At 42.6% G+C, this 14,727-nt stretch overlaps 1 protein-coding gene across 22 annotated transcripts in view; it reads left to right on the top strand.

Annotated features, from left to right (window-relative positions):
- Positions 1-4,064, top strand: part of Nvl (nuclear VCP-like) — a 52,398-nt gene extending 48,334 nt beyond the window's left edge. For 21 of the 22 annotated variants that reach the window (XR_015635144.1, XM_087580384.1, XM_087580376.1 and 18 more), the window contains 3 exons: positions 518-606; positions 2,413-2,483; positions 3,769-4,056. Coding sequence is in view for 21 of the 22 variants with exons in the window: in XM_087580384.1 (XP_087436510.1) it covers positions 518-606; positions 2,413-2,483; positions 3,769-3,813 (205 nt within the window). In the remaining variant the exon portion in view is untranslated. Of the gene's footprint in view, positions 1-517; positions 607-2,412; positions 2,484-3,768 lie in introns of all 22 variants that reach the window. The other variant, NM_001105980.1, reaches the window with a different exon arrangement.
- The last annotated feature ends 10,663 nt before the right edge of the window (positions 4,065-14,727 follow it).

Here is a 14,727-nt window from a genome sequence, read left to right as displayed (position 1 = left end):
CTCAGAAGCTACTTGTGTTTTGAGACAATAGTTTTGCATATTTTGTTTTGTTCTTTTAAATCATGAAGCTCGTGTCTATTAGACTAGGCTGACTCTCTGTTAGTAAACTCCAGGGATCTGCCTGCCTATAACTTGAACTGGGTTATTCTTTTTTCCCCCTTTCCTCCTCTTACTCTTCCTCCTCCTCCCCCTGCTCCTTCTCCTCTTTTAATGTGGTTTCTAGGAATTGAATTCAGTCGTTATACTCTAGCATCTGACTGGATGTTTTAGAGCAACAGTAGTATCTGTGGCTAAAAGGAAGGACATTTTGTTTTTCATTGTATTGCACCTTCCTCAAGTTCCTTTCTTCTAAAGGTTGATAATGAAAGGTTTAAGTGAAAGCTAAAAGCTGTTCCTCACTGCTCCTGGTCCCACCTTCTCTCATTGCTTTGTCTTCATTGTTAAGTATATTATAATTAAATATCTTCTTGGCTTTTAGAATGCCTAGGAATACATAAGAACGTTTCTTTTATTATAGGGGTGCAGACCTTTCTGCTTTGGTCCGAGAAGCTTCTCTCTGTGCCCTGAGACAAGAAATAACAGGACAGAAGAATGGCATTGGAACAGGTATGAGGTTCTCTAGGATTTCTCCATTCTAGTTTATTATTCTGTATATTTAAAAATACTGCTTTAAAGTAGTGTTTCTCTAGCCTTTTTTAGAGCAGTATACAATGAGGATGACTTTGTTTTGATGAGACCCTTTAGAAGATTAAAGAAATACACAGTTTTCTATAATCAAGATTTTGTTCTTTTGAAATATAAAATTAGGTGGCAATATGTACTGGTCACTGGTGGAGCATTTTCTTAGCATGTGCAAGGCTCAGGATTCTTTCCCCAGCACCACAAAGCCAGAAAGACAAAGACAAAAATCCTTGCACACTGGTCTCCTTGTGCACTAATTATGTGCATGTGGGTGTGTTTGTGGTAGGTTGGTTGGAGGAGAAATGTGCACACGAATGCAGTTGCCTTCAGAGACCACGAGGACATTAAGATCCTCTGGGGCTGGTTGTGAACCAGCTGACATGGATCCTGGGACCTGAATTCAGATCCTCTGCAAGAGCAGGATGCACTCTTAACACCGAGTTATCTCTACAGCTCTTCTGTGGATCTCAAAGCTAAATATTATTCCAACATCTGATTAGCATAGATTTATTGGCACCTATGCATACATTTATTAGAAAGGGCTTTTTTTTTTGTTTTTCTGGATAATGTTAAGATTCAGAAATATATATACACACACACAGACATTTATACATATGCATATATATTATAAACTGTGTTCTGTTCCTTTTGGACATTAATGACAATAAGCAAACTTAGAACATTTTACTAACAAAACTGTACTTGAAATCTTATGCTTAAGAAACCAAAAGGGTCTTTAGTTGTTGAGTCACATCATGAGTGTGTCATATCCTTCTTGCCCTCACCTCCATGACAGTCAAATTCACAGTCATGTATGCCACGTTGTAAGCTGAATCTGACCACTGTCTTAGAGTAAGTTTGGTGACTAAAAGTTAACAGGCCTTTCCCATGTGTTGGAGTTGCTACTTGCTTTCCTGGTTATTTTTTATGTACACACATAATAAATGCTGCTATCTCTGCTTGGCTGTGGCTTTCATTTTTAGCTCTCTGGCCTTTAGAGACTTTGCACCAGCTAATACCTTACCCAGATCATAGGCCACTCAGCTGTCCAGTTTCTCACTGACATGCTCAGTAGCATGTATTATTTTATTTTAGGTAAATATATTATCCTAATATCTGTTTACTATTTTGAGTATAAGTTGTCATCACTTAAGTTCTCACATTAAATTGTAAACCAAGTTATATTTTAGCATTTAGCTATTTTACCAACTAGCCTTATAAAAATTATACCCCTCCAAAACCAGTTCTATGCTAAGCATATGTATGTCCCTTAGTGGTTTTGTCTTTGAGGACTTGGTATGTGTTTGTGTCTTCACTCAGCTCTGTGTGTGTGTGTGTGTGTGTGTGTGTGTGTGTGTGTGTGTGTAGCCGTTGTTACTCAGTAGTGGAAATGTGTATTCAAGAACACACCCTTGGGTGGTAATACTGGTTCTCTGTTAATTCTAGTTCTGTTGATCATCTCTCCCTGTACTCTCTTAAGTTATTTCTACCTGAGACCACATTGCACAGCTCGACTTCAACTGGTTTTCCTCCATCCCCACATTGCTGAGAGACAGACTGACTGCCAGCAGTCCTGTTTCCTGCTGGAGAGTGAAATGGAGAGATTCTCAGTGAGGCAGATCTGGAGAGGGGCATATGGTCATGTGCTTGAATAAGTTCCATCTGATCACCCCCCTCCGTTTTCTTGTGAAAAAAAATATGTACATACTGAGATGTGTATTTCCTCCACAGCTGAGCTGACGGTCAGTCATAAGCACTTTGAAGAAGCTTTCAGGAAAGTGAAACCATCCATATCAGTAAAGGTGAGAAACACTCCTCAGGGTCTAGAGAAGAGAATGAAATGACACCCATTCATAAGAACTCGGAAATTTTATCATTTTATTTTCTTTGTTTATTTTTATTGAAGGATAGTCTCTTTGTCCAGCCTAAGCTAGCGTCAAACTCATGAGACGCCTGCCTCAGCAGTCTACGTTTCAGGATTTCAGATATGTGCCGCAATACCCCTCTTCACCGGCATGTATCATAGTAGGCCAAAATGTGAAATGCTCACGTAATGGAAGACAATAAGTATCTCTCAAATATATTATTAAATAAACAGCGTAGGAAATGTGTTAGATTGTAAGCTTGAGCCACCAGGCCTAGCACGATTGGCTTTTAATTATAAATTCACTTTTATTTTTAGTTTGTTTGTATATGGTAGGGAGCACACTTGTACCACAGTATGTAAGCATAAGTCCGAGGGTAACGTGTGAGAGTTCTCTGTATTGTGTAGAGGGTAAGGGTTGAACTGTTGGCCCTAAGATAGATTCTAGTGGAAACACATTGTAAGTTTTCTTTTGGGATAAATAGGTAAGGGTGGGATTGCCATGTGACACTGAAAAGGTTCATGTGGTGTCAGTGAGCTCCCACTGTATACCTGCTACACTGACAGAACTCTGAAAGACTGACCACAGCAAGGGAGGTGAGGAGTGAGATGCTTGAAGTTTCATGCATTGTGCTGTACAGAGTGAAACAGTCGAGTGGGAGCCATCTTGGCAGTTTCTTGGAATGTTAAGACACTTTGAGAGTTTTTCCTTAGCCTTCTGTTTCCATCAGGACTCAGGGTAGCTTACAGGTGTACACACCCCTTGACCTGTGTGCAGACTAACCTGGACACTGATGGAAATCATGGCATATCCCAGACAGGAACATGCACAGACTTAGGGTGCAGGGCAGGGCAGAATCTCGGGGTCCCGCAGTTAGGGCTGCTGTAGCCAAGGCCCATAGATGGGCACCTTAAACAACAGAGATGACGTCTAAGATAGAGATGTGGTCTTGTCAGAGTTCTGTGGTCTCTGTCCCTGCGGGTGCCCTCCCTGTTCTGTCTTCACATGTCCTTCTAGTCATGCACTGTGTCCAAGCTTCCTCTTGAACCCCAGTCATTTGGGACTGAGGCCCACTTTCACCTCTCACCTCTGCAGAAGCCCTGTTTCCAAGGCAGCCACACTCAGAGGTCCTGGGGGTTGGGGCTTCAGTGTAGGAATTTGCAGGTCACGCCTCCATCCCATAACTGATCCACAGCACAGTGTGGCTTTTTAATCTTCACAGGATCAAAGGATGTACGAAGCTCTACAGAGGTCCCTCAGTCAGTGACGTCCACGCCCAGTGCGTGGGACTCACCACGAACCACACTCACCTGACGGGTCTGCTTTCAACTTGACACAGGTGGTCTTCTTGTAAGCATTTCATTTTCAAGTTAATGAGGCCAAATCGAAGAAAATGGTGTTTCCTATCTGACCAGCTTTGTGGAAAAACTCTCTACCTCCTTTTTAAGAAAGAGAAAAAAAGAAATGATAAAACCTTATTCAAATAAAATTTTATTTTGAACTATCTTGATCACGCATAAACAGTTTCCTTGAGAATTGATCACCTTACATCCCATCATCTCAGTTACACATTCATATCAGAACATTTTTCTGCATTACCAACCATCAGTACATTGACACATTGCTACAGTTTCACTCCAATCAGTCTTACTCAGCTCTTCTGATGTCATTTATAGTAGAGGGATCTGGTCTAAGTTACCTATTCCAGTGTGTTAAGTCTTCCTTAGAGTTTCCACAAGTTTTTGTTGTTGCTGGATTTTGCGTTTTGTTTGGGGATAGTTTGTATGTACCCCTGTCTGGCCTGGAACTTACTGTATAGAGTAGGCTGGCCTCAGACTCCCAGAGTTCTGTGTGCCTCTGCTTCCTGAGTGCTGCGATTAAAGGTGTGTGCCCCATATCCAGCTTTTCTCCCGTTCTTAGGTCAGTGATTGGATTGGCTTAATTTTATCTCCTTGAAGATACATAGTAAAGCCAGTCTCGGCATCCTCTCAGGCGCTAATACAGCTCTCTGGTCCTTCAAACTGTCCCTGCAGTCACTTGATTCACGTGGTCTAGGAGGCTCCTACACTGCAGTCACTGCTTTTCCTTTTTAATTCACTCCTGTGTTGGGAAGATAATTTCCCTTCTCATACATGTGTTCCACCCTCGCCAGATCCAGGGGAGAGTGTTTTTCAGTGTTTTATTCATCGTCATGTTGGATGTTCAGATTGTCTCGAATTGTGTCTTTAGTGAATCTCTAAGCTAATGTTTTATGAGGAAGTTTATGCTGTGTCATGGTTATTTCAACCAGCCATTCAAGCATTGCTGTTGCTGTACAAACAGGTCTGCTTATTTCATTCTCTTCCTAAATTTTTTTTTTTTTTTGGTTCTTTTTTTCGGAGCTGGGGACCGAACCCAGGGCCTTGTGCTTCCTAGGTAAGCGCTCTACCACTGAGCTAAATCCCCAGCCCCCTCTTCCTAAATTTTTATTCTATCTCTTTCTGCAAAGTCTTTGAGGTTCCTTTTAAGAATTTAAGAATGATGGAGCTGAAGAAATGGCTTAGTAATTAAGAGTACATACTGCTCTTTCAGAGGACCAAGTTTGATTCCCAGCACCTACATAGGCAGCTCAAAACTGCCTGTACTCCTAGCTACAGGAGGTCCTGCATTTCTGGCTTCCACATTACCTGTGCTCACATGTGTATAACACCCTCCCCCCACACACACCCCCAACACTTTTTAGAAATTAAACATTTTTATAAAACCAATGAAATTGATAATGGGTTGGTGAAATGATTCAGCAGGTAAAAACACTTGCTACCAAGCGTTACAACCTGATCTTGATCCTGGGGAGTCACGTGGTGGGAAGAACTAACTCCTAAAAGCTGTACTCTGACCCTGTGGATCTCAGTCGAGATCTCTCTCTCTCTCTCTCTCTCTCTCTCTCTCTCTCTCTCTCACACACACACACACACACACACACACACACACACACACGCAAACACACACATTAAATTGGAAAAATACAACTGAAATAAAATTAGAGTTATGGTTGCAAAGGTCAACATGACCTTTATCATGGGGACTTGGCAGAGGTTTATAGGTACAGAATGACACTGTTCAATGAAGAACGTAAAGGAAACAACTGGATCCCAGAATGAGGGCGATTGGAGAGTTAGAAATAAGTGCCAGAAAAACCTTTAATAGTGAGCCTGAGCTGTTGAGCCTGATGCCACACTTGCTGTATGCCAAATGAAAACGCTGTCTGCCATGTCGGATCTTCTCGACAACTGAATGCTGGGTCTAAGTGCATGTATTCCTGGTGACCTGGACATAAAATGCAGGTTGTGTCTGCTGTGGTACAAGTGGAACAGAAGTCAGTTACTGAGCAGAAAATGGATTACAACATTTCTTCAAATAGCACCTTTTGAACATACTCTGTGGAGTGCTTGACACTCGTGTGTCTTATGTGGTGTTCCCAGCTCAGTAGGCTCTTTTCACATACACACTTTATAGAAATGAAGATGGAGAGTTTGCTAATACAAGAGGAGTGGAGGCTGGTGGCTTCATAAATTGGCACTCGGAAGTGCTGTTAACGTCTTGGTTGGGGATGTTTCTTTACCAATTTTTTCATGACTGGCTCACCTGTGCCCTTTTGTACAAGAACCCTTGAGGACCTGTTCTTCCAACTTAAGGATAAGAAGCTTACTTAGGGGTTGGAGAAAGAGCACAGCAGTTAAGAGTTCAGTTCCCAGCAAACATGGTGGCTCACAACCATCTGTCATGGGGTCTGGTGCCCTCTTCCTGGTGTTTGTTGTACATAAAGACAGCTATAGTGTGCTCACGTACACAAATAACATCTTTAAAAAAAGTGCCTGTGTGGGAGTGCCCAGAAGTACTGCCCTGATGGGGAAAGATAGCACCTTAGACTCAATTTCAGGTTGCTCTGCTGTCTGCCAGTGAACTTACCTGACTATCTTGTCAGGGTCCTTAGCCGGCCCTAAGCCGGCCCGCTGAGTGTGGCAGCACATTCAGGGTTTTCTGTGACTGACATCCTTATAGCTTTCGCCTTTATAAATGCTGCATCTGTGAGCTTTGGGTCAAAACTTCTTTGTGACAAGAGCCTGCTCTCTATCTTAAATAAAGACTGCTTGCTTGGCCTTATATACCAGTGGTCTGGAACTTTCTTGCTTGGACTATAACATACTCTGCGCTGCTAGAAGCCCAGAGCACCAGAACACACAGGTTGGGGTATTCAGGGCTCTAGTTACCATTGCAGACTGATTCATCTCACGGAACCTGACCTGCAGAACGCCACAGTCAATAAAAATTTCCTAAAGAGTTTAACCATGTAGGGATTGTAAGGTAATGGGAGTCCCAGGTAACAAGCCTTAACCTCCCTAAGGTTTGGGTTATAGGTTATGAGGTAAGGAAACATGTGGTGGTCTAGAGTGGTACCTAGCTAGGCCTGCATCCTAGCCCTTGTGAGGCTGGGGCTGGAGCATCTATTTGTCCAATGTTAGCTTGAATTACAGGGGGTTCCGGTTCTTCATGGGCTGCACAGACTGCCCCAAAACAAGGAAAAGTAAAACCCAAAGATATAAAGCAGAATGAAAAGACAGAGGGTTTTAATTTTTTCCAAAGAAATGGCCTTAGAGCTGAAAAAAACGTAGCATGGCAAAGGTCTTCGCTGCACAGAACCTGATCCACTGTATACACAAAGGGAGCTAAAGAGGCCCTGTGTTCCTTTTGAATAAACAACTTAGTTCTTGAGTGATGTGATCCTGTGTTACGAGTGCCTAACCTCCAAACCAATTAAGAAACTGCCATTTTGATGATTTGCCCACTCAGGGCACACCTTGTAGTTAAGAATCTAAGGATCTTACGCAAAGACTGTCCACATACTCACTTTCATACTTACTGTGTGCCCAGCCTGACATGATTTAGACAATGTATTAGAGTCCTATAGAGTTATAGAACTTAAGGAATGTCTCTCTATATAAATGAAATTATTGTAATGACTTACAGGAAGTCCAAGAATCTAGTAGGCCTCCAACAGAAGGTATGGCCCAGATTAAAGGTGTGTACCACCTTGCCTGGATTTAGAACTTGCTCTGTCCCAGGCTGGCCTTGAACTCAAGAGATCTGCTTGCCTCAGTCACCTGGGATTGAAGGCATGTACCACCTTGCCTGGGCCTAAGCTTTTCCTGGCCACTCTGCCTCTGGGTCACAAGCCTGTGTCATCCTATGTCAAGATCCCAGTCAGAAGCCTGTTTCTTTCAGCCGCAAGATCTGGGTCACAGGTGTGCCTTCCATTTCTGGATTGTAGTTCATTCCAAATGTAGCCAAGTTGACAACCAGGAATAGCCATCACAGACAGCATCACTAGTTGGGGCAAGGCATTGCTCCATGTGCAGTTAGTTCATTGAAGTTTCACAACTTTAAAAGAAGCTTTTCTGAATTAAAAAGATGGGTGAAGACACCCAGGCACAAGGCACAGGAATCTCAAGAGAATAAGTGAGTCACCTGAGATGGGGAGACACTGAAATAGCTGTGAAGAAGGCCTGAAAGCTTTAGGAAGCAGAACAGTAGGAAAAGGACATTCATTCTTTTTTTTTTTTTTTTTTTTTTTTTTTTTGGAGCTGGGGACCAAACCCAGGGCCTTGCGCTTGCTAGGCAAGTGCTCTACCGCTGAGCTAAATCCCCAACCCCCAGGACATTCATTCTTGAAGTCTCCACCCCACGTGTGGCATGCTCAACTCCAGATGAGGAGAGCAGAGAGAACCACTAAAAGGCAAGGAGAAAGCCTCAGAAAATATGAGTACTTCAGTATCAGAAATTAAGAGAATAAGGGCACTGAAGAGAGGTGGTACAAAGGACAAAAGCCACATGACACAGAAAGGATTGGCAAACAAACAACTCCAGGAGTGAAATTTTCTGTTTTGTGTCAGGTGGTGCAGACTCAGGTGTTTTGTTGAAGAAAGACCCATGAGAGGGCACGTAATGTTTGGAGAGTATAAGTAGGACTCAGCATGATGGGGCACTTGCATAAGCTAGCTATGCAACTCTTCATTGGTCTCACAACTTAGCTGATCACTTCTTGAGAAGCACAACAGAGAACTTGTGGCATTCCAGCTGGTCCTGGTCATTCCACTGACTGGGTGACTCGTGCTAATTTGGCAGAGGCCTGATAGTTTCTGCTGTATTATGCCACCATTGCTGATTGGTGTTTGGTGACACTTTTGAACTGGACTGACTATTGGTATCCTGATACTATTGAACTGGACTGCTGGTATCCTGACAAATGGAGATTGGAATAGCCCCAAAGAACTATTTCTAAACAGGTTCCCTTGTCCTATTTATCATCTTGTCTCCCCTACCTTTGGATAGTGGGCTAGAAAGAGGGTCAAAGCATTTGAGAACCCTTATTGAAGTGGGTTTTGAAGCCTATACATTCCCCCAAATTTCATAACAGATCCAGAAAACCTAACAGGTCTTCTCACTGAGCAGATTTGCTGTAACCTAGACAGAGATCCTGGGGTTTATAAAACATAGGTGCTGACTGGGCATAGTGATTCATGCCTGTAATCCCCACACTTGGGTTTAAGGTTAACCTGGTGTATGTATACATTGAGTGCCAACTCAGTCTCAGATGTGGAATGGGACCATGTCTAAGAAAACTAATCAAATCTATAAACCAAATATATTTGTATTTGAGAAATTATCTCTGCACTGGGTCAGTGTGCTTCAGGAAGCCGGTTTGAAAAACCCTTGTTGAGTCTGCACCTTGCAGTTCCACTAATTAAGAAAGATGCCTTCCTGGACTGGAGAGATGGCTCAGTGGTTAAGAGTGCCGACTGTGGGGTTGGGGATTTGGCTCAGTGGTAGAGCGCTTGCCTAGCAAGCACAAGGCCCTGGGTTCGGTCCCCAGCTCCGGAAAAAAAAAAAAAAAAAAAGAGTGCCGATTGTTCTTCCAGAGGTCCTGAATTCAAATCCCAGCAACCACATGGTGGCTCACAACCATCTGTAATGGGATCTGATGCCCTGTTCTGGTGTGTCTGAAGACAGCTACAGTGTACTCCTATACAAAATAGGTAAATAAATCTAAAAAGAAAGGAAGGAAGGAAGGAAGGAAGGAAGGAAGGAAGGAAGGAAGGAAAAAGAAAGGAAGGAAGGAAGAAAAAAGGAAGGAAGGAAGGAAGGAAGGAAGGAAGGAAGGAAGGAAGGAAGGAAGAAAAAAGAAAGGAAGGAAGGAAGAAAGATTCCTTCCTGGCAGTACCTACTTTGGAAACCCCGCACAGGTGTCAGGTGATTAAGCGCGAAGAGTTGGCCTTAAGAAAAGATATGAGTCAGCACCACGGAGAGCTCCACAGTTTAGCCCTGTCTTCCCCATAAGCTGTAGTAGAGCTCATGACCCCATCTTGGGGCCAAATAGAGAAGCTAACTACCAGAGTTCCTGTGGAGGAAGAAGAAACAGCAACAATAGAAGCCCCCGGAGTGAAGTGTTAGAGCTATTGTGCTCTGCCGCAGCCAGGAAGCTTAAAGGTGCTATGTGCCCTTGGGGCAATAGTCCTTTAAGGTCCCCAGAGCTGGGAAGAGCACACTGCCTGGCCCATGAGCTACACCCTATAGTTTTAAGTGCTGTAAAGGATTCATTCTCATGAGACGACACCAACTCAAAATAATCAGAGAAGGGAAACACAAAATAAAGACTGTGCTACCATAGGCAAGCATTATCTATAGGCAACAGAGAACCACATACTTTAAAATTTGTTTTTGCTTCTGTTGCTGTGGGGTTTTGTTTTTGTTTGTTTTTAGTTTTTTGTTTTGTTTTGTTTTTATTTTAGACAGAGTCTCTTTATGTAAGCCTGATTGTCCTGATATAGACCAGACTGTCTTCAGACTCCAAGAGATCTGTCTACCTCTGCCTCCCAAGTATTGGAATTAAAGGTGTGGCCTACCATGCCCCTCTTACTTTTTTAACTAATATATTTGTTTTTATCTTTACTATGACTTCTTCCCTATTTTTTTTCTCTCAGCATTCTCTTCTGTGACTAGGACATTTTCTTGAGAGAAAGGTCTCAGGTTGTTCATGCCGGCCTCTAACTTTCTGTGTAGTAGAGGATGACCTTCAATTCCTTATCTTCCTCCCCTACCATGCTTGTTTTCAGGTGGTACTATAGATTGGATCCAGGGGTTCACTCACCCTACCATCTGAATCACATCCCCAGCCCTGATTATAGGACTTGTATAGTGTGCTGGCTAGTCTGATGTTAACTTGACACACAGACAAGTTACCTGAAAGGAGGGAACCTCAACTGAGAAACTGTCTCCATAAGGTCTGTGTGTAAGGCATTTTCTTAGTGATTGATGGGGAAGGGCTCAGCCCATCATAGATGCTACCATTCCTTTGCTGCTGGTCCCAAGTTCTATAGGAAAGCAAACTGAGCAATTCATGAGGAACAAGCCAGTAAGCCATATCCATGGCCTCTGCATCAGCTCCTTCCTCTAGGTTTCAGCCTTGAGTTCCCGTCCTAGCTTCCTTCGATGATGAACAGTGCTGTGGAAGTGTAAGCCAAATAAGCCACGTCCTCCTCAACTTGCTTTAGGCCATGGACTTTAATTGAAACAATAGAAACCCTAATCAAGACAAATACTATCAAAGATTAAACCAGATAAAACAATTAAAATGTATACATAAAGGAAAGCAAGAAGAGGCTCGCAAGCCCAACAGGGATGCGATGAGCTGAAATGCCCAATCAAAGGGAGAGAGAACCTATAGAGACCATATCCAGAGGTTAGGCAAGGCCCTGGGTTAGAGGATGGGGCCACCCACTCATCTCCAAATTTTTAACCCAGAATCACTCCTATCTAAAGGGAATAGGGGAACAGAGTGTGGAGCAGAGACTGAAGAAAAGACCATCCAGAGACTGCCCCACCTAGGGAGCCATCCCATATACAGATATCAAAGCCATACACTATTGGGGATGCCAAGAAGTGCTTGCTGACACAAGCCCGATATAGCTGTCTCTGAAGAGACTCTGCCAGAGCCTGACAAATACAGATGTGGATGCTGGCAGCCAACCATTGGACTGAGCATGGAGCCCCCAGTGGAGGAGTTAGAAGGACTGAAGGAGCTGAAGGGGTTTGCATGGCTCCAGCTGCATTTGTAGCAGAGGATGGCCTTATAGAGCACCAGTGGAAGGAGAGGCCCTTGGTCCTGTGAAGGCTCTATGCACCAGTGTAGGGGAATGCCAGGGTGGTGAGGTTGGAGTGGGTAGTTGGGGTGGGGGAGCACCCTCACAGAAGCAGGGGGAGAGGGAATAGGATAGGGGGTTTTCAGAGGGGAAACCAGAAAAGGGTATAACATTTGAAATGTAAATAAAATATCCAATAAAAATGTATAATACAGTATTTTATTATATGTTTCCTCCATTCCCCTCCTCTTTTTAACGTCTCTTGATATCTGATTCTGTAGACCATTTTTGTCCTTTCGCATGTTTTCATCCCTTTTTTCCTGGCTGTCAGCAGAGGACATGGATTGAGGACAGAAGAAGTTCAATGATGTAGAAAGGGATAACAAAAATCATAAATTAATGAAATGGCAATGAAAAGAATCAGATAATCAGTGAAACAGTTGGTTTACTGAAAAGGTGAGTAAGACTGACGAGCCCTTAACCAAGCAAAAGACAGAGGACCAAATCGAGAAGATTAGACATGGAAAGGAAGGCATTACTTTACAACTGATAAACTATGAAACTCAGAGGACCTTGAAAATGTATATTCCAATACATGGAAAAATCTAGAGGAAGTGGATAAATGTGTAGAAATGGCCTAGCAAAACTAAGCCACAGGCATGTAAGCAACTGAAGCCAAATATAATGAGCAGTAAAATCGAAACATTAATAAAAAGACTACCCAAATAACACCCCTTTCCCTGCCTCAGGCCTGATTGGAGTCACTGCTAAACTCTATCAGATATGTTGAGAAGAACTAATACTAATCTTCAAGTTATTGTATACATAGCACATAATGGAAAGAAATACTACCAAACTCACTTTATAAAGCTTGGATTATTCTGACACCAAAACTGGTAAGCACAGGCAAAAAGAAGACCGTGAGCCAGTGATCCTGTGAACATTGTCATTTTATGGCTGTGAAGAGACACTGTGACCAAGACAACTCTTATAAAGGAAAACGTTTGCTTGGGGCTGGCTTACAAGTTCAGAGATTGAGTCCCTGGCAGGAAACATGGCGGTATTCAGGCTGACACGGTGCTGGAGAAGGAGCTGAGAGTTCTACATCTTGGTCTGCAGGCAGCAGGCAGCAGCAGGAGACTGCCACACTGGGTGGAGCGTGAGCAGAGGTGACCTCAAAGCCTACTCACACAGCGACACACTTCCACCAAGTTCACACCTACTCCACCAATGCCACAACTCCTAATAGTGTCACTCCCTATGAGCCAAACATTTAAATACATGAGCTTGTAGGCACCACACCTATACAAACTGCCACTAGTATGGATGCAAAACTTATCAGGAAGTCAGGCATGTGGCACGTGCCTTTAAATCTAGCATTTGGCAGGCAGAGGAAGAGGACTGTGTGTCTGAGGCCGGCCTGGTTTACAGAGTTAGTTCCAGGCCATCCAGAGCTCAGAGGGAAACCTTGGGCAAAAAACGCAAACCAGAGATAAAGCAAAATAACAAAACATGTCAATAAAATGCTTGCAGTCTGAAGCCAACAACACATTAAAAAGATTTATTCACCATGATCCAGTTGGCTTCATTGCAGGAATGCAAGGATGGTTCAACATATGCAAATAAAAAAATGTAGTACTCAACATTAAAAATTGGAGAAAAGTCCTATGGTCATCTAAATAGATGGGGGAAAGGCCTTTATCAAAGTTGAGAACTAATACTAATCTTGAAATTACTCCATACATAGCACACAATGGAAAGAAATACTACCAAACCTGATTTCCAACCCTGAACTTGAAATAGAAATATATTTCAACACATCAAATTTATCATCAAAAATATGGTAAATGGGTGAAAAAAATATATATTTTTCTCTGAAATCAGGAATAAGATATTCCTGATCTTTCTTCTCCACTTTTATTTAATGTAGTGCTACAACTCTTAGTTAAGGCAAAAAATAAAGATGAAGTTAAAATAATAGAGGGAAATAGAGGCAATAAACCTCAAGATATAGGCATAGTGAGTTCCTTCTGAACAGGACATTAATAGTTCAGAAAATAATAAGAATTCACTGGCAAATGGGATTGAATAAACTTTAAAAGCTTCTACACAGCATAGGAAACAACTGGGTGAGGAGACAGCCTCTAGAATGGAAGAAAAATCACCAACTGTATATCTGACGGGATTAATATCTAAAGTACTTAAAATTTTAAATATCAAGATATTTCCACAAAGAATGCAGTTGATTAGTGCAGTTCTCAAAAGATGAAGTAAAGATGGCCGAAAGCCATATGAAGGATGGATAGCACGTTAGACGCGAGGAGATTGGAAACCAAGGCTACAGTGATGTCCCATCTCGCCCCAGTTAGAATAACTATGCTTAAGAACAACAAAGGCTGGAGAGATGGCTTCATGGTTAAGAACTCGCTGCTCTTGCAGAGGACCGTAGTTCAGTTCCCTGTACCCCATATTAAGTGGTTTGCAATCCCCTATAACTCCAGCTCCTGGGAATCTTCTGGCACCCATGGGTACCCACACACCTGTACATATGTATGTACGTATGTATGTATGTATGTATGTATGTATGTATGTTTGTATGTATGTATGCATGCATGCAATGAAGATACAGTGGATGTAAAATTCCATGAAGAGCTGAGGTTACTGCTGGTGAGGCTGTCCTTGAATTGTCTCAGGAGTCAGGGTGGGGATGAGTTTCCCTTGCTCTGCCCACTGGGTGCTTCTTCATGCCTCTCCATGGTTTAGCAACTATAAAAATTTGTGTGGATTAAAAAAAAACCCTAAACCTAAATATAAACAGTTTCCACCTATCCATTTGACGATCTAAAATTATACAGTGATGTTTAAATCCAGAGCAAACACCGCTCCTGGGAGTATACCCGAAAGACTCTATACTCTAAGTGAGTGGACTACAGACACTTGCTTACTTACTTGTTCATTTATTTAAGGTACTGGTATTAACACTAGGGCCTTGAGGATGTTTGGCA

This window comes from Rattus norvegicus, chromosome 13 (genome assembly GCF_021556685.1).
Source record: "Rattus norvegicus strain SHRSP/BbbUtx chromosome 13, alternate assembly SHRSP_T2T, whole genome shotgun sequence".
In the NCBI taxonomy this organism is placed as follows: Eukaryota; Metazoa; Chordata; class Mammalia; order Rodentia; family Muridae; genus Rattus; species Rattus norvegicus.
The sequence above is the reverse complement of the archived record's forward strand: the minus strand, read 5'-3'. Positions and strand labels throughout refer to the sequence as shown.